This window comes from Leptodactylus fuscus, chromosome 10, assembly GCF_031893055.1.
Source record: "Leptodactylus fuscus isolate aLepFus1 chromosome 10, aLepFus1.hap2, whole genome shotgun sequence".
NCBI classification, from domain to species: Eukaryota; Metazoa; Chordata; class Amphibia; order Anura; family Leptodactylidae; genus Leptodactylus; species Leptodactylus fuscus.
Window position 1 is genome coordinate 38,371,014 of NC_134274.1, and position 24,815 is coordinate 38,395,828.

The 24,815-nt window shown below is 45.5% G+C and overlaps 1 protein-coding gene across 2 annotated transcripts in view; it reads right to left on the minus strand.

Annotated features, from left to right (window-relative positions):
• Window positions 1-24,815, minus strand: part of RASGEF1A (RasGEF domain family member 1A) — a 199,809-nt gene that overhangs the window by 30,997 nt on the left and 143,997 nt on the right. Inside the window, exon 1 of one of the 2 annotated variants that reach the window (XM_075257963.1) lies at window positions 7,465-7,762. The exons of the other annotated variant lie outside the window; for it this stretch is intronic. Coding sequence (XP_075114064.1) covers window positions 7,465-7,488 — 24 coding nt within the window. The 5' untranslated portion in view covers window positions 7,489-7,762. Of the gene's footprint in view, window positions 1-7,464; window positions 7,763-24,815 lie in introns of those variants that run through there. 2 annotated transcript variants of the gene reach the window in all.

Sequence of the window (24,815 nt, forward strand, 5' to 3'; positions counted from 1 at the left end):
TGTGTGTACTATCCCTGTACTGTGACATCACTGTGTGTATTATCTCTGTACTGTGACATCACTGTGTGTATTATCCCTGTACTGTGACATCACTGTGTGTATTATCTCTGTACTGTGACATCACTGTGTGTATTATTCCTGTACTGTGACATCACTGTGTGTATTATCTCTGTTCTGTGACATCACTGTGTGTATTATCCCTGTACTGTGACATCACTGTGTGTATTATCCCTGTACTGTGACATCACTGTGTGTATTATCTCTGTTCTGTGACATCACTGTGTGTATTATCCCTGTACTGTGACATCACTGTGTGTATTATCTCTGTACTGTGACATCACTGTGTGTATTATCTCTGTTCTGTGACATCACTGTGTGCATTATCTCTGTACTGTGACATCACTGTGTGTATTATCTCTGTACTGTGACATCACTGTGTGTATTATCTCTGTTCTGTGACATCACTGTGTGTATTATCCCTGTACTGTGACATCACTATGTGTATTATCCCTGTACTGTGACATCACTGTGTGTATTATCCCTGTACTGTGACATCACTGTGTGTATTATCCCTGTACTGTGACATCACTGTGTGTATTATCTCTGTACTGTGACATCACTGTGTGTATTATCTCTGTACTGTGACATCACTGTGTGTATTATCCTGTACTGTGACATCACTGTGTGTATTATCTCTGTACTGTGACATCACTGTGTGTATTATCTCTGTACTGTGACATCACTGTGTGTATTATCCCTGTACTGTGACATCACTGTGTGTATTATCTCTGTACTGTGATATCACTGTGTGTATTATCTCTGTACTGTGACATCACTGTGTGTATTATCTCTGTACTGTGACATCACTGTGTGTATTATCTCTGTACTGTGATATCACTGTGTGTATTATCCCTGTACTGTGACATCACTGTGTGTATTATCTCTGTACTGTGACATCACTGTGTGTATTATCTCTGTACTGTGATATCACTGTGTGTATTATCTCTGTACTGTGATATCACTGTGTGTATTATCTCTGTACTGTGACATCACTGTGTGTATTATTCATGTACTGTGACATCACTGTGTGTATTATCTCTGTTCTGTGACATCACTGTGTGTATTATCCCTGTACTGTGACATCACTGTGTGTATTATCCCTGTACTGTGACATCACTGTGTGTATTATCTCTGTACTGTGACATCACTGTGTGTATTATCCCTGTACTGTGACATCACTGTGTGTATTATCTCTGTACTGTGACATCACTGTGTGTATTATCTCTGTTCTGTGACATCACTGTGTGTATTATCCCTGTACTGTGACATCACTGTGTGTATTATCTCTGTACTGTGACATCACTGTGTGTATTATCTCTGTTCTGTGACATCACTGTGTGTATTATCCCTGTACTGTGACATCACTGTGTGTACTATCCCTGTACTGTGACATCACTGTGTGTATTATCCCTGTACTGTGACATCACTGTGTGTATTATCTCTGTACTGTGACATCACTGTGTGTATTATCTCTGTACTGTGACATCACTGTGTGTATTATCCCTGTACTGTGACATCACTGTGTGTATTATCTCTGTACTGTGATATCACTGTGTGTATTATCTCTGTACTGTGACATCACTGTGTGTATTATCTCTGTACTGTGACATCACTGTGTGTATTATCTCTGTTCTGTGACATCACTGTGTATTATCCCTGTACTGTGACATCACTGTGTGTATTATCCCTGTACTGTGACATCACTGTGTGTATTATCCCTGTACTGTGACATCACTGTGTGTATTATCCCTGTACTGTGACATCACTATGTGTATTATCTCTGTACTGTAACATCACTGTGTGTATTATCCCTGTACTGTGACATCACTGTGTGTATTATCCTGTACTGTGACATCACTGTGTGTATTATCTCTGTACTGTGACATCACTGTGTGTATTATCTCTGTACTGTGACATCACTGTGTGTATTATCCCTGTACTGTGACATCACTGTGTGTATTATCTCTGTACTGTGATATCACTGTGTGTATTATCTCTGTACTGTGACATCACTGTGTGTATTATCTCTGTACTGTGACATCACTGTGTGTATTATCTCTGTACTGTGACATCACTGTGTGTATTATCCCTGTACTGTGACATCACTGTGTGTATTATCCCTGTACTGTGACATCACTGTGTGTATTATCTCTGTACTGTGATATCACTGTGTGTATTATCTCTGTACTGTGATATCACTGTGTGTATTATCTCTGTACTGTGACATCACTGTGTGTATTATTCATGTACTGTGACATCACTGTGTGTATTATCTCTGTTCTGTGACATCACTGTGTGTATTATCCCTGTACTGTGACATCACTGTGTGTATTATCCCTGTACTGTGACATCACTGTGTGTATTATCTCTGTACTGTGACATCACTGTGTGTATTATCCCTGTACTGTGACATCACTGTGTGTATTATCTCTGTACTGTGACATCACTGTGTGTATTATCTCTGTTCTGTGACATCACTGTGTGTATTATCCCTGTACTGTGACATCACTGTGTGTATTATCTCTGTACTGTGACATCACTGTGTGTATTATCTCTGTTCTGTGACATCACTGTGTGTATTATCCCTGTACTGTGACATCACTGTGTGTACTATCCCTGTACTGTGACATCACTGTGTGTATTATCCCTGTACTGTGACATCACTGTGTGTATTATCTCTGTACTGTGACATCACTGTGTGTATTATCTCTGTACTGTGACATCACTGTGTGTATTATCCCTGTACTGTGACATCACTGTGTGTATTATCTCTGTACTGTGATATCACTGTGTGTATTATCTCTGTACTGTGACATCACTGTGTGTATTATCTCTGTACTGTGACATCACTGTGTGTATTATCTCTGTTCTGTGACATCACTGTGTATTATCCCTGTACTGTGACATCACTGTGTGTATTATCCCTGTACTGTGACATCACTGTGTGTATTATCCCTGTACTGTGACATCACTGTGTGTATTATCCCTGTACTGTGACATCACTATGTGTATTATCTCTGTACTGTGACATCACTGTGTGTATTATCCCTGTACTGTGACATCACTGTGTGTATTATCCTGTACTGTGACATCACTGTGTGTATTATCTCTGTACTGTGACATCACTGTGTGTATTATCTCTGTACTGTGACATCACTGTGTGTATTATCCCTGTACTGTGACATCACTGTGTGTATTATCTCTGTACTGTGATATCACTGTGTGTATTATCTCTGTACTGTGACATCACTGTGTGTATTATCTCTGTACTGTGACATCACTGTGTGTATTATCTCTGTACTGTGACATCACTGTGTGTATTATCCCTGTACTGTGACATCACTGTGTGTATTATCCCTGTACTGTGACATCACTGTGTGTATTATCCCTGTACTGTGACATCACTGTGTGTATTATCTCTGTACTGTGACATCACTGTGTGTATTATCTCTGTACTGTGATATCACTGTGTGTATTATCTCTGTACTGTGACATCACTGTGTGTATTATCTCTGTACTGTGATATCACTGTGTGTATTATCTCTGTACTGTGACATCACTGTGTGTATTATCTCTGTACTGTGACATCACTGTGTGTATTATCTCTGTACTGTGATATCACTGTGTGTATTATCTCTGTACTGTGACATCACTGTGTGTATTATCTCTGTACTGTGACATCACTGTGTGTATTATCTCTGTACTGTGACATCACTGTGTGTATTATCTCTGTACTGTGACATCACTGTGTGTATTATCTCTGTACTGTGACATCACTGTGCATAGTAGATTCATGCCCCACTTAAAGTTTTGCTACGCACTTGCATTGATCTACACAATAGTCAATTATAGACGTCTTACTCTAGAACTATTGTGTGTGTAACCCAATCACTTGTAATTACATATCTTCCTATTTGGTAAAAACCTCTTTTCAAGGCCGACATCATAGCAACTTCTAAAGGATGAAAGTTGAATAAGATCTGTCCTTCCTAAAGCAAAACAAGTGAAAGGAACAAAGGTCAGCAGCACTTAAACAGTGTGTGAGAAAAAAACACGTTGAATGGCTTACGACCCCACAGAACGTTTAGGACAATAATCCCATGGAGCTTCAGAGACCAAAGCAATGCAACTCAATATAAAGCTATAAAGGTCATCATGACCCCAACCAGACCTGGACAAAACAACATGTCTAACAACCACCCATGATGTATACAATTCCCTGCAACGCACAAAGGTCCTACCTAGATCTCTAATTAATGTAATATATAGGATCTATGCATTGGGGATATCATGTATTCTGACTTCTAGAGCAACTGTTGAGTTACTAAGAAGGTGAGTTCTGCTTTTGGTCTAGGAGAGTTGTATATAACCTGTAGACTATAAAAGCAAACCTGTTATTTAGGAATTGTTGATGAATTTGTGGGCCTGTTGTTCTAGAGCAGGAGGACCGGGGTAGATTGATATATATAGTTGTAGGGGAAGAGATTCAGTCTAACCTAAAAATTGATTGAAATCCCGACTCTTTCTATGCTTAAGAGTCCAGGGGGCGGTCCTACTTAATGATTGACAGCTTCCAACTAGGGTTGAGCCGATCTTGAGATTTCAGGATCGATTTTAAAATCCGATTTCCGGTCATTTTCCAGCCGATCCCGATCTTATCCGATCCCATTCGCTCAACCCTACTTCCAACTTGAAAGCATGCATACAGAGATAACTGTCCATCACTAATGGCACCGCCCACTGGACACTTAAGCTAAAAATAAATGAAATACAAGGCTCCTCCTGCTCTACGCCATATTGCATGCAGATTGGACTGCATTTTCAACAAAACAGGTTCCCTTTAACGCCAATGACCTATTTTCCACGGTCATCAAGATGTCTAGACTATACATGAAGCTATTATGGAATAAACTGGTAATAACGGTGCTTATAATGAAATATTGAAGACGTTCTCTATGTAATGAGCAGAATACATGATGCTCCTGGAGAACAGACACTTAACAGCATCAGGCAGACAATTACAACATCTCCACCAGACTCAGGAAGTGAAGCACGCCTGGGAAAATTAACCCCTTGCAAGCAAAGGCTCCCTAGCCGAGGATTTTATTTATGATTTCGAGGGGAACAGTAAACCGTAGGCATCTATAGGACACAGAGGAACGTGTCAGCGACATTCATGACAAACCCGTCACTATCTTCTGGAATGATTCATGTTGAGGGAACATAAAAAGTGGGACAATGGGGGTCCTGTATTGTGCACATAGTTGTCAGCATTAATACTTTTAATTGCTACCGTGACTGACCTAGAGGTCTCTGCTATACAACAGAACACGACAAAGGGGCCAAAATGTGAAAGCATAAGACTGCTCTCAGGATAGTACATTCTAGAAGTACTAGAGATGCAAGCATGCCATGCTAGCGGATGACCATGGTAGAAGGACCATCCTGGTCCTGAAATTGGCTGAATCTGCAGATTTGCACAAAATTGGCTGACTGTGTTGCACGAGGGAATCCTGGAGATGTCTGGCAATGGCTTACATCTCCGCTGAGAACACTTGCATGCTCAGTTGAACTGAGAGTGCATGTGTATGACGGAGACAAGACAATACACGTCGGTGAGACAGACATTGCCTGACACTATTAACGTGTATGGAAACCTTTACCCAGAAGTGGCATCTGGACAATTCGAGTGTCCAAGGATCTGATGTGGTTGAGCGCGTACCTTCCCGGCTTACTAATGTCACTACTCCCAGATTGGGCGCCCAGGTCGGTTTCAGTCCACTCTTGTATCCTGAACTAGATCAATTATGATGATATCCTACATAGCAGAGCCAACTTGTCCAATACATTGTGCACCCTATGACAAATGACAGGTTTAGCTCTGCTGCATGGATTATTTCTCATCATCTTCCGAGCACTTTTAAGGACACTTTTATGTCACAGACCCTTCCTGCAGTAAAGCTGGCTGCAGAAGATACCGGTAATGTCGCACGGTGGAAAAAACATAGACTCAGAGGAATAATGGGGAAATTCCTGCCTTGTTTGCAACGTGAAAAACAAAGCGAGAGGCAGCACCTGCTCCACGCATCATCAGCTCAAGTGCAAACCACAAGTACAGTAAACAATCCCTATCCATGGGGATGTGTGCGCGGCCGGCTGTCAACATACACAGCTCTGCTCTGCAGCCAATTCCAATAACGCCAGGGATTTCTCTCTGTCCAGACATATAAGGATAATCCTATGGAAGCTCCGCACCACTCCTACTGTATTACACAAACACACATGTGCTTTACTTAGGCGCAGTAGAGTTCAGTTTGATATCTCCATAGGTTTTCTTGGTTTTACATGGGACTGCATGTATAGATGATGCATTGTACAGGTATATTTAATGTATAGATAATGCATTGTCCAAATTCGACAGCACAATTCTACGGTTATTTTTTATCAATCGACTTCTTCCTCTTCTACAAACTTCCCCAGTTTTCAGTATGTCGCCATGTGATGTGTATGGCAGGGTTTAGTCAGAGGGGGTTTTCAATGTCATGTGGCAAATTTTAGTAAACACAAACTTTCTATGACATTCAGCTTTGCTTCATATGTGCAATATCAACATGATTGGGTACAATGACAATATAGTTGTAGAGGGATACAGTGTAACAAATAAAGTCATGTAACAGAATGGTATAGGAACAGTAGTTAGCACTGCAGCCTTGCAGCGTTGGGTCCTGGCGTTCAAATCCCACCAAGGGCAAAAAAAACATCTGGAGTTTGTATCTTCTCCCCGTGTTTACATGGATTTCCATCCTATATTCCAAAGACATACTGATATGGGGGTTGGGGAAGTACATTGTGAGGCTCACAATCGATATTAAAAAAAGGAATAGGAACCAAGCAAGAACATTAAACAACCTTAACCAAAATACCAGTACCCTGGGGAACATCATATAGACAAACTATATGCTATAGAATAGATAGATAAGATAGAGCGCTGCAGAATATATTGGCGCTATACAAGTAATTGAAACAAACAATCTGCACATTCTGAGACATACAGCTGAGATTTGCCTCATGTGCTTTCCGTCTTATTACTCCAGCATCAGTTCACATCCCAGCACCGGGTCCTAGGAGACAAGCCATCTTCAGGGTTACCCCGCTCCTCCCAGTCATTGCATACTACACACATTAGGATTCCTCTGACCATTGACATCCAGCACCCTACACAACGCACATTTGCAAATCCTACACAATTCTCTCTGTCGATTCCCAGTCAATACCTGAACCTGGCGGATACATTATAAGAATTCTCTTCTCTGTTGATTCTCCCGGGTGGGAATCACCAATGTTACAAATCTCCAACCTGGCGAATCGGCCATCGGCAAATGCCTATAAGAAGCTGTCGCTTACCCTCATTTTTGGCACCATGCGCATAAGGCTTTGCTGGAGTTTTTTCCGATTTGTAGGGCAGGAGATGCGTTGCCTTGGCAGCGGATCCCGTTAGGCTGTCAGCATTATTCCCGAGCTGTTCGCCTTCCCGCCAACCTGTATCCGAATCGCTTCCTAATAAACCAAGAGGGATAATATTCTCTGCGCCTTATCCTGCTGTGTACGGTGAGAGCCGCGCCGTCTTCCTGCTTGTTGGCCACTTCTTCTAGCACTACAGATGACTGTGGCTTGTTTCTTTTGTAGCAGCGCTGCCGTCTAATCCTCCTCAGTCCCTCCTCCTGCCTTTTTTGGAAGCTCATACGCTTGTACAACAGGTTCCACCGGACTCTCCCCGCCCTCATGCTGTGTGCTGGTGCAGAGGATGACAGACAGCCCCTGACCCCAGACCATATGAGCCATCACTTTCTGTGGGCAACTTCCTCTGAGCGGTGGCGGTCATCATCCCCCATTATATATTCCTATACGTATACATTTACATAGTATGTACGGTACCAGCAAAGTGGACAAGACTTCAGCAAATCTCATCCACACCGTGAGCACAAAAAAAAAATCTGCTGCGGAAATTGACCTTTAAATTCCTAACGTGTTTTATGCTGAGAATTTTTCACCTTGCTTAGGGAAAAAATCTGGGAAAAACGGCAATAAAAACTGCATATTTTTGCCACTACAGATTTCCAGAACACTAACTATGGATTTTCCGCAATGGAAATACTGCAGCGTAGGTCACACAGCTTTCCCGGAATCAGATATGACTAAGAAATGGTTAAACAGATGAATATGAAAACTGAAAACTGAAAATACTCATAGGCTGCAACCTAATAGGAGACATTGGCTTGTGGGATTTGTAGGATTTGTAGGAATCATAAATGTTGCAATGTCTTATAGACGGACCATATCAGCCCAGGCTGGCTAGTCAGACCCTGGAATCTCGTGGACAAGTTTCAGGCTAGGCTTACACTTGCAATGGGCTCTGCGTCAGGTTAATCACAGATCCCATAGACCATAATTCCTCCGTGCAGGAATTCTGATGGATTCTGCGGTGAAGTCTCTTGATTTTGCAACATCAAAATCTGATTTTCAATTCCGCATAGTCTGGAATGTTCAGGATAGGTAAAGCTCTGACGTAGCATAACCTGATTAATGAATATAATAGGAGGAATAGAATGCCAGAACGACAGTAAAGACTGACAGTCCTGGACAGAATAGTAAAACCATTACGACAACATAACTCACAGATATTCATTTTGGCTGTCAGAAGATACCATGTAAAGGAAACCTGTCCCAGCGACATGACTGATGATGATCTCAACAAGAAGACAGAGACGGTGTTTTGGGGACAATCAGTTTCCTTCATCAGGTCCAAATCAGCAGGAGCAGGCAAGACTGTATATCTGCTAAATCCAAAAATCAGCCCAATCTGCTGCGGCATGTGGAGCAGAAGGAGATGAGCAGATTGATTGTACGGTTATCTTGGAAAAGATTCAGTACAAGTCTATGTTCACATTTGCACAAAAGTCATCATATCTGCCTGAAATTGGGGGATGAAAAAGTCCTGCACACATTGTTTTTTTCCTCTACAGCTTTGTTTTACAAAAACAGACACCCAAAGAACTACATTATAGTCAGTGGGGTCTGCCGGGGTCCTTTTATAGCCGCCATATTAGTGGTCTGACTAGAGTCACCTGTCATTAGGGTTGAGCAATCGGGATCGGAAAAGATCGGAGTAATTTTCATGATCGCGATCGGAATTCCGATCCCAATCTTTTCCATTGGCATTGAGGTCGGAGGTTATCTCAAGATCGGCTCAACCCTAAAAGTGACTTTTCCCATAGAGAAGCATTGACTAGGGTTGAGGGTCGGGATTGGAAAAGATCAGATTCTGATCGGCGATCGAGCAAATTTCACGATTGTGATCGGCTGGAAAATGATCGGAAATCAGATTTTAAAATCGATCCTGAAATCTCAAGATCGGCCAACCCTACCGGTCATGTGTCTCTGCTCTTTCTCTGTTTAGGAGTCCGGTGGACCGTTCTACTCAGTGACTGACAACTACACCTGTATGCACAAACACTATAGGACCGCCCACTGGACTCCTAAACCCAGATTAACAAAAGATTTAGAGTAATACAAGTTATACTGAATCTTTTCCCAGCAAGAAATATCTTGTATCTTGTATAGCTCCTCTATAACATACTGTCAGTCCATTGGATTGAGCGCTCATTGCAACAGGTTCCCTTTAAACGTATCTAGTTTATGAAGCTGGCATGGTGTAAATGCCAAGGCGGATTTACGTTGTTAGTCCAGTCCTGATGGTTCCTTGGTGATATTTGTGCATAGGTGTTAGGATGTGATAAACAGCTTGGTGAACATCTGGAGCAGGTTGGCTTGTAGATATAGATATTGTTGTTTTCTTAGGGAAGTGTTAGATGCCAATACTTCAATTACCCGCGCGGAGATCTGTGCACTAGTGATAGCGTGACTCATAGTGTTGGCAATGAGAAGATGTTTTTTCCCCCTTTGAAGCTGAGTCACTAAAGTTCTTACTTTCCAGTCTTTGTGGTGAAAAATATGTAATCTTAAAGTGAATGTAGTACGACCACCAAAATCACTAAACCACTTACTGTGTGTACTGTTGGGTTAGAATCAGGGGCATAGTAGCGGTAGCAGCTGCCACAGGGCCCGGGACATTAGTGGCCCGGTGACAGCCGATACCGCTGTGCTTTTTTTTTTTAATAGGCAGGGGCTGAGTTCGATAAGTGACGCCGTGAGCCCCACAAACACTATTATTATACTCAGGGGTCTTTTCAGACCCCCAAATATAAATGATCGGAGGCCCAGGAGAGGTAAGGGAACATAAAAAAAACACTGTTACTTACCTCTCCAAGCTCCAGGCAGGCTTCGGGCTTACTTATATGACATCCCTGACATCACATGACCGGGGCCTGCGTTCTGGGTCATGTGACGTCCTGAATGTCTTGAAGATGGCCCACACCACCGAGGAGTGCAGCGGAGCCAGGGAGAGGTAAGTAACAGTGTTTACTATGTTGGTATCCCCCTCAATCTCCAATTATTATACTCTGGGGTCTGAAAAGACCCTAGAGTATAATAATTGTTCATGGGTGTCCACAGTGGGGAATATTACTGTGTACAGGGGCCATCATGGGACATAATACTGTCTGAAGGGGCCACTGTGGGGTATAATACTGTGTGCAGGGGCCACTATGGGGCATAATACTATGTCCAGGGGCCACTATGGGGCATAATACTGTGTGCAAGGGCCACTATGGGGCATAATACTGTGTGAAGGGGCCACTATGGGGCATAATACTGTGTCCAGGGGCCACTATGGGGCATAATACTGTGTGCAGGGGCCACTATGGGGTATAATACTGTGTGAAGGGGCCACTATGGGGCATAATACTGTGTCCAGGGGCCACTATGGGGCATACTACTGTGTGCAGGGGCCACTAAGGGGCATAATACTGTGTGCAAGGGCCACTATGGGGCATAATACTGTGTCCAGGGGCCACTATGGGGCATAATACTGTGTGAAGGGGCCACTATGGGGGATAATACTGTGTGCAGGGGCCACTATGGGGGATAATACTGTGTCCAGGGGCCACTATGGGGCATACTACTGTGTGCAGGAGCCACTATGGGGCATACTATTGTGTGCAGGGGCCACTAAGGGGCATAATACTGTGTGCAGGGGCCACTGAGGGACATAATACTGTGTGCAGGGGCCACTATGGGGCATAATACTGTGTCCAGGGGCCACTATGGGGCATAATACTGTGTCCAGGGGCCACTATGGGGCATACTACTGTGTGCAGGGGCCACTAAGGGGCATAATACTGTGTGCAGGGGCCATTGAGGGACATAATACTGTGTGCAGGGGCCACTATGGGGGATAATACTGTGTCCAGGGGCCACTATGGGGCATAATACTGTGTGCAGGGGCCACTAAGGGGCATAATACTGTGTGCAGGGGCCACTATGGGGCATAATACTGTGTGCAGGGGCCACTATGGGGCATAATACTGTGTCCAGGGGCCACTATGGGGCATAATACTGTGTGAAGGGGCCACTATGGGGGATAATACTGTGTGCAGGGGCCACTATGGGGGATAATACTGTGTCCAGGGGCCACTATGGGGCATACTACTGTGTGCAGGAGCCACTATGGGGCATACTACTGTGTGCAGGGGCCACTAAGGGGCATAATACTGTGTGCAGGGGCCACTGAGGGACATAATACTGTGTGCAGGGGCCACAATGGGGCATAATACTGTGTCCAGGGGCCACTATGGGGCATAATACTGTGTCCAGGGGCCACTATGGGGCATACTACTGTGTGCAGGGGCCACTAAGGGGCATAATACTGTGTGCAGGGGCCACTGAGGGACATAATACTGTGTGCAGGGGCCACTATGGGGGATAATACTGTGTCCAGGGGCCACTATGGGGCATAATACTGTGTGCAGGGGCCACTAAGGGGCATAATACTGTGTGCAGGGGCCACTATGGGGCATAATACTGTGTGCAGGGGTCACTATCAGGCATAATACTGCACGCAGTAATGCGGAAGAGGGGATGGGGGTGGGGTCAGTCCCTAATAAAGTATCCATTATTTGTACATTGTTCTAAGGTCCTGACCATCTCCATTGTTGCTATGGAACCAATGACTTGTGAGGAAGAGAAAGCCTTTTTCTGTCTAAGAACAGTTGATGGAAATAACCAAATAACCAAAATCTGGATTTTGGATTCTTCATTAGAGATGAGCGAGTACTGTTGGGATCAGCCGATCCGAAGAGCACGCTCCATAGAAATGAATGGATGCACCTGGTACTTCCGCTTTGACGTCGGCCGGCCGCTTAACCCCCCTCGTGCCGGCTACGTCCATTCATTTCTATGCGAGCGTGCTGTTCGGATCGGCTGATCCAAACAGTACTCGCTCATCTCTATTCTTCATCCCCGTTGTTGTGAATGGGGAATATCTGGAAAAAAAACATTGTTCATTCTGCTGGGGAAATTGACATGGTGCCAAAAGTCCACAGCACAGGACAATTCCCATTCTAAACTATTGCACAGCCTGTTGCAAAAATTTGTACAACTCGCATCCATTTTTGTGCTTTTGTATTCATCTGTAGGGTTGAGCCAATCTTGAGATTTAAGGTTCGTTTTTAAAATCAGATTTTTGATCATTTTCCAGCTGATCCCGATCCCGATCGCTCAACCCTAGTTACTTTATATTTATGGATTAGGGTTGAGCTGATCTTGAGATTTAAGGAGCATTTTTAAAATCTGATTTTTGATAATTTTCCAGCTGATCGTGATCGTGAAATTTCCTCGATCGCCAATCAGGATCCGATCTTTCCCAATCCCGATCGCTCAACCCTATTCATCTGACCCAAGGACAGCGTTTCATCTTCCCTTATGGTAAGTTGAGGGTCTGACAGGTATGAAACCCACCTACCACAGGAAATAGCAGCATGAATCTGGACTGGAACGGGATGTTGCTATGGGTCTCCTCTTTACATACAAGTATACATGTACGGCTTCTGAATACAATGCAAGAAATAATCCAGGTATTATAATATAAGAGCTCATTGTAGGGTTGTACAGGTGCACAATGTGACAGAAATGACTAAAATTCTTAATCAATGATAACCTGGAATCACCCAAGTACTGTATAATTACACCCAACAATGCTTTAGGACATCCCAGGCTATATAAGGGATTATTCTAGTACACTCATTACTATACTCAATAGGAAACACTGATGTCACGTGTCACCAATTATAAGTAATGACGTCACGGGGCCGATGTGACTGACAGGTGATACAATAGCACAGCATCTACTGTACATGTGTAAAAGTAATTATTTCAGTCTGCTTTATTCCAGGTATTGAATTAGATAGCGAGAACTTGGGATTTCACAGGGGGAGATTCAACCCACGGGCATATGTGGGAAGCGGTTGTGGGGGCGAGAAGTAGAAAGCCTGAGACCAAGCTCTGTAAATGGCAGCGTATGAAGACACAGGAGTGGAAAGAGGAACTGCAATTTACTTATGATGAAATGGAAATCCTCTCACGACGCTCAAAAAGGGGATTTCTCATCTGCACTAGCCGTTTTTATTTCTGGTATCGCAAAATTTTCCCAAAAAATACTAAAAAAAAATTATAGCAAGTTCTAACTTGTGACCTTGATTAAATAAAAAGACATTTGTCGTAGGATCCTTCCTGTTACTGTTGTTTTTTCAAGAATCGCAGGTTCTTTCCATTGAAAATTTGAAGAAGTTTTAGGCTTAGGGTTAACTAATAGAGATGAGCGAACAGTAAAATGTTCGAGGTTCAATATTCGTTTCGAGTAGCCCCTCAATATTCGACTACTTGAATGGAATATCGAACCCTATTATAGTCTATGGGGGGGAAAATGCTCGTTTCAGGGGTAGGCAACGTTCGATCAAATTATATTTACCAAGTCTACGAGTGAGGGTCGGGCTGGATCCTCCGAGCAGTCTTCTCCTTGCAGCGTCCCCGCGGCATCTTCCGGCTCTTTATTCACTCTGCCAGGCATCGGGCCTGGGCAGAGCCGACTGCGCATGTCCGCACTACAAGCGGGGAAGCTGCATGGAGAAGACTTCTAAAGGTAGGAGAAGAACCAGCACTGTAAATCATTCGGCCAATCAATGCTGGTTCTGCATTGAACTTTTACATTCGAACAGCGAGTGGTACTCGATCGAGTACGAGTATTTTGAATACCGTAGTATTTGATCGAATACCTACTCGATCGAATACTACTCGCTCATCTCTATTAACTAACAAAGGTATGGACGTCATAGTCAGTAAAATCAGTAACTGGTGTCAAGTCAATGGCCACCTGCATTTGTCAAGTCAATAGATAGAGTCCTCCATTCATGACCTCATCAATAATCTGGAGCAATAAGTATGTGTCCACTTCCCAAGACTCCTAAATCACCACCAGTCCATGATGGGATGTCATCATTGGAGGCCAGGGTATAACAACTGGTGGGCGACCAGATATTATATAGACCATTGGAATGGTAGTACGATTGTTTTTTTGTAATGCAACTTATCAACAATCACTTGATGGTAATACATCCAGTAATATAGTAAAGTAGCTGAACTGTTAGGGACACGGATGAGTCCACCTATCTAATATCCTAGAAAATTATATCTATTAATATACAAGATGGTTCAAAAATAATGGTGCAAAATAGCAGCCTCAATATTAATAACTAGAGATGAGCGAACAGTGTTCTATCGAACTCATGTTCGATCGGATATTAGGCTGTTCGGCATGTTCGAATCGAATCGAACACCGCGTGGTAAAGTGCGCCATTACTCGATTCCCCTCCCACCTTCCCTGGCGCCTTTTTTGCTCCAATAACAGCACAGGGTAGGTGGGACAGGAACTACGACACCGGGGGCATTGAAAAAAGTAGGCAAAACCCATTGGCTGCCGAAAACATGTGACCTCTAATTTAAAAGAACAGCGCCGCCCAGCTTCGCGTCATTCTGAGCTTGCAATTCACCGAGGACGGAGGTTTCCGTCCAGCTAGCTAGGGCTTAGATTCTGGGTAGGCAGGGACAGGCTAGGATAGGAAGGAGAAGACAACCAACAGCTCTTGTAAGAGCTAAATTCCAGGGAGAAGCTTGTCAGTGTAACGTGGCACTGACGGGCTCAATCGCCGCAACCCAGCTTTCCCAGGATCCTGAATGGAATACACTGTCAGTGTATTCCCGTATACCCGATATATACCCCGATACCCGTTCCAACGGTGTGCCCCCCCACCTTCACCCCAGAAATACCCTGCAAGTCCCCTAGCAATAGAATTGGGGCTATATACACCCACAATTTTTACTACTGGTATACAGTGCCATTGTCTGACTGGGAATTCAAAGAATATATTGGGGTTATAAATATCCTCATTTCTTGCTACTGCCATATAGTGCCAGTTTCTGACTGGTAATTCAAAGAATATATTGGGGTTACGTGCACCCACAATTTTTACTACTGGTATACAGTGCCATTGTCTGACTGGGAATTCAAAGAGTATATTGGGAATACAAATACCCTCATTTCTTGCTACTGCCATATAGTGCCAGTTTCTGACTGGTAATTCAAAGAATATATTGGGGTTACGTGCACCCACAATTTTTACTACTGGTATACAGTGCCATTGTCTGACTGGGAATTCAAAGAATATATTGGGGTTACGTGCACCCACAATTTTTACTACTGGTATACAGTGCCATTGTCTGACTGGGAATTCAAAGAATATATTGGGGTTATAAATACCCTCATTTCTTGCTACTGCCATATAGTGCCAGTTTCTGACTGGTAATTCAAAGAATATATTGGGGTTACGTGCACCCACAATTTTTACTACTGGTATACAGTGCCATTGTCTGACTGGGAATTCAAAGAATATATTGGGAATACAAATACCCTCATTTCTTGCTACTGCCATATAGTGCCAGTGTCTGACTGGTAATTCAAAGAATATATTGTGATTACGTGCACCCACAATTTTTACTACTGGTATACAGTGCCATTGTCTGACTGGGAATTCAAAGAATATATTGGGAATACAAATACCCTCATTTCTTGCTACTGCCATATAGTGCCAGTTTCTGACTGGTAATTCAAAGAATATATTGTGATTACGTGCACCCACAATTTTTACTACTGGTATACAGTGCCATTGTCTGACTGGGAATTCAAAGAATATATTGGGAATACAAATACCCTCATTTCTTGCTACTGCCATATAGTGCCAGTTTCTGACTGGTAATTCAAAGAATATATTGTGATTACGTGCACCCACAATTTTTACTACTGGTATACAGTGCCATTGTCTGACTGGGAATTCAAAGAATATATTGGGAATACAAATACCCTCATTTCTTGCTACTGCCATATAGTGCCAGTTTCTGACTGGTAATTCAAAGAATATATTGTGGTTACGTGCACCCACAATTTTTACTACTGGTATACAGTGCCATTGTCTGACTGGGAATTCAAAGAATATATTGGGAATACAAATACCCTCATTTCTTGCTACTGCCATATAGTGCCAGTTTCTGACTGGTAATTCAAAGAATATATTGGGGTTACGTGCACCCACAATTTTTACTACTGGTATACAGTGCCATTGTCTGACTAGGAATTCAAAGAATATATTGGGAATACAAATACCCTCATTTCTTGCTACTGCCATATAGTGCCAGTTTCTGACTGGTAATTCAAAGAATATATTGGGGTTACGTGCACCCACAATTTTTACTACTGGTATACAGTGCCATTGTCTGACTGGGAATTCAAAGAATATATTGGGGTTATAAATACCCTCATTTCTTGCTACTGCCATATAGTGCCAGTTTCTGACTGGTAATTCAAAGAATATATTGTGGTTACGTGCACCCACAATTTTTACTACTGGTATACAGTGCCATTGTCTGACTGGGAATTCAAAGAATATATTGGGAATACAAATACCCTCATTTCTTGCTACTGCCATATAGTGCCAGTGTCTGACTGGGAATTCAAAGAATATATTGGGGTTACGTGCACCCACAATTTTTACTACTGGTATACAGTGCCATTGTCTGACTGGGAATTCAAAGAATATATTGGGAATACAAATACCCTCATTTCTTGCTACTGCCATATAGTGCCAGTTTCTGACTGGTAATTCAAAGAATATATTGGGGTTACGTGCACCCACAATTTTTACTACTGGTATACAGTGCCATTGTCTGACTGGGAATTCAAAGAATATATTGGGAATACAAATACCCTCATTTCTTGCTACTGCCATATAGTGCCAGTTTCTGACTGGTAATTCAAAGAATATATTGGGGTTACGTGCACCCACAATTTTTACTACTGGTATACAGTGCCATTGTCTGACTGGGAATTCAAAGAATATATTGGGGTTATAAATACCCTCATTTCTTGCTACTGCCATATAGTGCCAGTTTCTGACTGGTAATTCAAAGAATATATTGGGGTTACGTGCACCCACAATTTTTACTACTGGTATACAGTGCCATTGTCTGACTGGGAATTCAAAGAATATATTGGGAATACAAATACCCTCATTTCTTGCTACTGCCATATAGTGCCAGTTTTTGACTGGTAATTCAAAGAATATATTGGGGTTACATGCACCCACAATTTTTACTACTGGTATACAGTGCCAATTTCTAACTAGGAATTCAAAATGCGCAAGGCTCCCGGAAAGGGACGTGGACGAGGCCGTGGGCGAGGTCGGGGGAATGGTTCTGGGGAGCAAGGTAGCAGTGAAGCCACAGGGCGTCCCGTGCCTACTCCTGTGGGGCAGCAAGCATTGCGCCACTCCACAGTGCCAGGGTTGCTTGCCACATTAACTAAACTGCAGGGTACAAACCTTAGTAGGCCCGAGAACCAGGAACAGGTCTTGCAATGGCTGTCAGAGAACGCTTACAGCACATTGTCCAGCAGCCAGTCAGACTCTGCCTCCTCTCCTCCTATTACCCAACAGTCTTGTCTTCCTTCCTCCCAAAATTCCGAAGCTTTACAGAACAATAACCCAAACTGTCCCTGCTCCCCAGAGCTGTTCTCCGCTCCTTTCATTGTCCCTCAACCTGCCTCTCCACGTCACGATTCCACGAACCTAACAGAGGAGCATCTGTGTCCAGATGCTCAAACACTAGAGTCTCCTCCATCTCCGTTCGATTTGGTGGTGGATGACCAGCAACCCACCCTCATCGACGATGATGTGACGCAGTTGCCGTCAGGGCATCCAGTTGACCGGCGCATTGTGCGGGAGGAGGAGATGAGACAGGAGTTGGAAGAGGAAGTGGTGGATGATGAGGACACTGACCCGACCTGGACAGGGGGGATGTCAAGCGGGGAAAGTAGTGTGGATGTTGAGGCAGGTGCAGCACCAAAAAGGGTAGCTAGAGGCAGAGGCAGAGGTCAGCAGCTTAGGCGAAGCCAGGCCACACCCGGAATCTCCCAAGATGTTCCAGTTCGTACCCAGCCCCGAAAAACTCCCACCTCGAGGGCACGTTTCTCGAAGGTGTGGAGTTTTTTCAAGGAATGCGCCGAGGACAGATATAGTGTTGTCTGCACAATTTGCCTCTCGAAATTGATTAGGGGCTCTGAGAAGAGCAACCTGTCCACCACTTCAATGCGCCGTCATTTGGAATCCAAGCACTGGAATCAGTGGCAGGCAGCAACGGCAGGACAAAGGCCACCTGCCGTTCACGCCACTGCCACTGCCTCTGCCACTGCCTCTGCCTCTGCCACTGCCACTGCTGACTGTGCTGGCGATGCACTCCAGAGGACGAGCCAGGACACCACTTCATCTGCCTCCGCCACTTTGTTGACTTCTACCTCATCCTCCCCTGGTCCTGTCTTATCTCCTTCTCCTGCACCATCAAAGGCACCATCAGGCGTTTCTTTACAACAACCCACCATCTCTCAGACATTGGAGCGGCGGCAGAAATACACTGCTAACCACCCACACGCGCAAGCCTTGAACGCCAACATCGCTAAACTGCTGGCCCAGGAGATGTTGGCGTTCCGGCTTGTTGAAACTCCCGCCTTCCTGGACCTGATGGCAACTGCGGCACCTCGCTATGCCGTCCCTAGCCGTCACTACTTCTCCCGGTGTGCCGTCCCCGCCTTGCACCAGCACGTGTCACTCAACATCAGGCGGGCCCTTAGTTCCGCGCTTTGCACAAAGGTCCACTTGACCACCGACGCGTGGACAAGTGCATGCGGACAGGGACGCTACATTTCACTGACGGCACACTGGGTGAATGTAGTTGAGGCTGGGACTGCTTCCCAAACTGGCCCGGTGTACCTCGTCTCCCCGCCTAACATTCCTGGCAGGGACACGAGAAGAACACCTCCCTCCTCCTCCTCCTCTACCGCCTTCTCCTCCGCCACCGCCTCCTCCTCCGCCACCGCCTCCTCCTCCACTGTTAGATTGACCCCAGCTACGAGTTGGAAACGTTGCAGCACTGGCGTTGGTAGACGTCAGCAGGCTGTGCTGAAGCTGATCAGCTTGGGGGACAGACAGCACACTGCCTCCGAGGTGAGGGATGCCCTCCTCGATGAGACGGCAATATGGTTTGAGCCGCTGCACCTGGGCCCAGGCATGGTCGTTTGTGATAACGGCCGGAACCTGGTAGCAGCTCTGGAGCTTGCCGGACTCCAACATGTTCCATGCCTGGCCCACGTCTTCAACCTAGTGGTGCAACGTTTCCTAAAGAGCTACCCCAATGTTCCAGAGCTACTGGTGAAAGTGCGGCGCATGTGCGCCCACTTTCGCAAGTCGACAGTAGCCGCTGCTAGCTTAAAATCTCTCCAGCAACGCCTGCATGTGCCACAACACCGGCTTTTGTGCGACGTCCCCACACGCTGGAACTCAACGTTTCAGATGTTGAATAGAGTGGTTGAGCAGCAGAGACCTTTGATGGAATACCAGCTACAAAACCCTAGGGTGCCACAAAGTCAACTGCCTCAGTTTCACATCCATGAGTGGCCATGGATGAGAGACCTTTGTGACATCCTACGGGTCTTTGAGGAGTCCACAAGGAGGGTGAGCTCTGAGGATGCGATGGTGAGCCTTACAATCCCGCTCTTGTGTGTTCTGAGAGAATCCCTGATTGACATCAGGGATAACTCAGATCACACAGAGGAGTTAGGGATAGCATCCGATCCGTCACAGCTGGAGAGTAGGTCCACACATCTGTCCGCTTCACTGCGTTTAATGGAGGAGGAGGAGGAGGAGGAGGAGGAGGAAGAAGAGTTGTCCGATGATGTGATGGTGATACAGGAGGCTTCCGGGCAACTTCGAATCGTCCCATTGTTGCAGCGCGGATGGGTAGACATGGAGGATGAGGAGGAAATGGAGATTGAACTTTCCGGTGGGGCCAGAGGAGTCATGCCAACTAACACTGTGGCAGACATGGCTGAGTTCATGTTGGGGTGCTTTACAACCGACAAGCGTATTGTCAAAATCATGGAGGACAACCAGTACTGGATCTTTGCTATCCTTGACCCCCGGTATAAAAACAACATCTCGTCTTTTATTCCGGTAGAGGGGAGGGCCAATCGCATCAATGCTTGCCACAGGCAATTGGTGCAGAATATGATGGAGATGTTTCCAGCATGTGACGTTGGCGGCAGGGAGGGCAGTTCCTCCAGTAGGCAACCAAGTTCTCACCGGTCCACACAAACGAGGGGCACACTGTCTAAGGTCTGGGACACCTTGATGGCACCCCCTCGCCAAAGTGCCGCCACGGAGGGTCCTAGTGTCACCAGGCGTGAGAAGTATAGGCGCATGTTGCGGGAATACCTTTCCGACCACAGCCCTGTCCTCTCCGACCCCTCTGCGCCCTACACGTATTGGGTGTCGAAGTTGGACCTGTGGCTTGAACTTGCCCTATATGCCTTGGAGGTGCTGTCCTGTCCTGCCGCCAGCGTCCTATCTGAGAGGGTGTTCAGTGCAGCCGGTGGCATCATCACTGACAAGCGCACCCGTCTGTCAGCTGAGAGTGCCGACCGGCTCACTTTGATAAAAATGAACCACCACTGGGTAGAGCCGTCATTTTTGTGCCCACCTGTGTAAAGCACCCCAACATGAAACTCCATGTCTGTACTCAACCTCTCCAATTCCTCCGCATCCTCATACTCATCCACCATAAGCGTTGCACAATTCTGCTAATACTAGGCTCCCTCCACCCTGATTTCCCCCAACTCTGCTGGTTAGAGGCTCCCTCCACCCTGATTTCCACCAACTCTGCTGGTTAGAGGCTCCCTCCACCATGAATTTGCCCAAACTGGGCTGTTTAGAGGCTCCCTCCACCATGAATTGGTCCAAACTGGGGTTTTTAGAGGCTCCCTCCACCATGAATTGGTCCAAACTGGGCTGTTTAGCGGCTCCCTCCACCATTAATTGGTCCAAACTGGGCTGGTTAGAGGCTCCCTCCACCATGAATTTGCCCAAACTGGGCTGTTTAGAGGCTCCCTCCACCATGAATTTGCCCAAACTGGGCTGGTTAGAGGCTTCCTCCACCATGAATTGGTCCAAACTGGGGTTTTTAGAGGCTCCCTCCACCATGAATTGGTCCAAACTGGGCTGTTTAGAGGCTCCCTCCACCATTAATTGGTCCAAACTGGGCTGGTTAGAGGCTCCCTCCACCATGAATTGGTCCAAACTGGGTTTTTTAGAGGCTCCCTCCACCATGAATTGGTCCAAACTGGGGTTTTTAGAGGCTCCCTCCACCATGAATTGGTCCAAACTGGGCTGTTTAGAGGCTCCCTCCACCATTAATTGGTCCAAACTGGGCTGGTTAGAGGCTCCCTCCACCATGAATTGGTCCAAACTGGGTTTTTTAGAGGCTCCCTCCACCATGAATTGGTCCAAACTGGGGTTTTTAGAGGCTCCCTCCACCATGAATTGGTCCAAACTGGGCTGTTTAGCGGCTCCCTCCACCATTAATTGGTCCAAACTGGGCTGGTTAGAGGCTCCCTCCACCATGAATTTGCCCAAACTGGGCTGTTTAGAGGCTCCCTCCACCATGAATTTGCCCAAACTGGGCTGGTTAGAGGCTCCCTCCACCATGAATTGGTCCAAACTGGGGTTTTTAGAGGCTCCCTCCACCATGAATTGGTCCAAACTTGGCTGTTTAGAGGCTCCCTCCACCATTAATTGGTCCAAACTGGGCTGGTTAGAGGCTCCCTCCACCATGAATTGGTCCAAACTGGGTTTTTTAGAGGCTCCCTCCACCATGAATTTGCCCAGACTGGGCTGTTTAGAGACTCCCTCCACCATGAATTGGTCCAAACTGGGCTGGTTAGAGGCTCCCTCCACCATGAATTTCCCAAAACTTGGCTGTTTAGAGGCTCCCTCCACCATTAATTGGTCCAAACTGGGCTGGTTAGAGGCTCCCTCCACCATGAATGTGCCCAAACTGGGCTGTTTAGAGGCTCCCTCCACCATGAATTGGTCCAAACTGGGTTTTTTAGAGGCTCCCTCCACCATGAATTGGTCCAAACTGGGCTGTTTAGAGGCTCCCTCCACCATGAATTTGCCCAAACTGGGCTGGTTAGAGGCTCCCTCCACCATGAATTGGTCCAAACTGGGCTGGTTAGAGGCTCCCTCCACCATGAATTTGCCCAAACTGGGCTGTTTAGAGGCTCCCTCCACCATGAATTGGTCCAAACTGGGTTTTTTAGAGGCTCCCTCCACCATGAATTGGTCCAAACTGGGCTGTTTAGAGGCTCCCTCCACCATGAATTTGCCCAAACTGGGCTGGTTAGAGGCTCCCTCCACCATTAATTGGTCCAAACTGGGCTGGTTAGAGGCTCCCTCCACCATGAATTTGCCCAAACTGGGCTGTTTAGAGGCTCCCTCCACCATGAATTTGCCCAAACTGGGCTGTTTAGAGGCTCCCTCCACCATGAATTTGCCCAAACTGGGCTGGTTAGAGGCTCCCTCCACCATGAATTGGTCCAAACTGGGTTTTTTAGAGGCTCCCTCCACCATGAATTTGCCCAAACTGGGCTGGTTAGAGGCTCCCTCCACCATGAATTTGCCCAAACTCTGCTGGTTAGAGGCTCAATCCACCCTGATTTTCAAAACAAATGTTGGTGCCAACCTCAACTTACTACAAGGGCCAAATTCACTGCTGGTGACAAGCTCTCCTCACTGCAAGTGCCAAATACACATGTTTCAAGGTGTTTTCCTACTGTCAGAGAGGTGGTATTGAGTGTGTAAAGTGTGTAGTTGTTAGGCTGTGATGTTGGGGTAATAGAGGGTCTTTGGTGTGTTAGATGCCCCCAGACATGCTTCCCCTGCTGTCCCAGTGTCATTCCAGAGGTGTTGGCATCATTTCCTGGGGTGTCATAGTGGACTTGGTGACCCTCCAGACACGGATTTGGGTTTCCCCCTTAACGAGTATCTGTTCCCCATAGACTATAATGGGGTTCGAAACCCATTCGAACACACGAACATTGAGCGGCTGTTCGAATCGAATTTCGAACCTCGAACATTTTAGTGTTCGCTCATCTCTATTAATAACCAAAAGAATAGAACACAGATTTATTAACATGAAGACACATTATCTTTACAAGTTGTATCTATACGCTACAAATGTTCAATATGACACACCAAATGTCTAGACAGTAGTGCAGTTCTGTACAGATACGTGCCAACATATTATTGGATATGGACTTCACTCATGGCCTCGTCTCAGGTTGTTCAGATCCTGTGGTTAGGGGGCAGATACACTAAGTCCTTGATGTAGACCTAGAAGACGAGGCCCACTTCTTGCTACACTGCACCAAATACTCAGCTGTGAGGGCCGTCTACTTTGATAGACGCTTTGCCCACATCCCAGACTCTACATCTGCAGACGAGAAGAGGAATCTCTACCTCCTACTGGAAGAAGAGGAGGCCACTGTAGAGATCGCTGCCCAATTCGTGTCCAGCTGTCACCAAACAAGAGGAAGATGAGATCCCAAAGACTATTAAACCATACCACCCATCACCCAAAGACCTTTAAGCCCCCACCCCACTCCCACTCATACCCACACATCCCAAACAAAAATGACGAGACCTCAAGGACACATGAACCCCCAATCCACACACCCCACCCCCACCCCCTGCCATTCTTTGCTTTGGCAACACCATCCTGCTAATAAAGCACCTTTGTATCTTGTATCTAGTCTCACAGAAAGAAATCCCATGGTGGTAGGTCGTTGGATCGTGGTGGCCAGAACACCATTGGTGACTTGCTGTTTATGGCGAGGGCAATCTAACATTCATGTAGAGATTCATTCAGATAGGTGCTCCATCTTGCTTATAGACTACATTTAGCATTTCTTCTCTTATCTATGGCATAAGCCATAACATGTTCAGGTAGAAAAGGCCACTGACCCTTGGCCAAAAATGAAGGGACTGTAGACTTGGTGCCTGCTCATTGCACAGAACACATTTACTTTGGATGAGTTCCTCATGTGCTCAATAAAGGCCAATGTTTTTTCTGAGGCCCGAAACCTAACATCGTAGTGAGTGACGTTCCCACCGAGGTTTCTGTAACTACAGGCCGCCATTCTTTTTGCATCACCCTGTATAATGGATGCAGCCGAGGAGAGCATAGACGTTCAGTAGGTGCATGCACACTATCTTTATCGCTCGCACCCACATAGTCTTGGCACACGAGGGGTAGAAGATGTATACTCAGCAACTGGTGATGTCTACATATACAGTTTCCATGGTAAT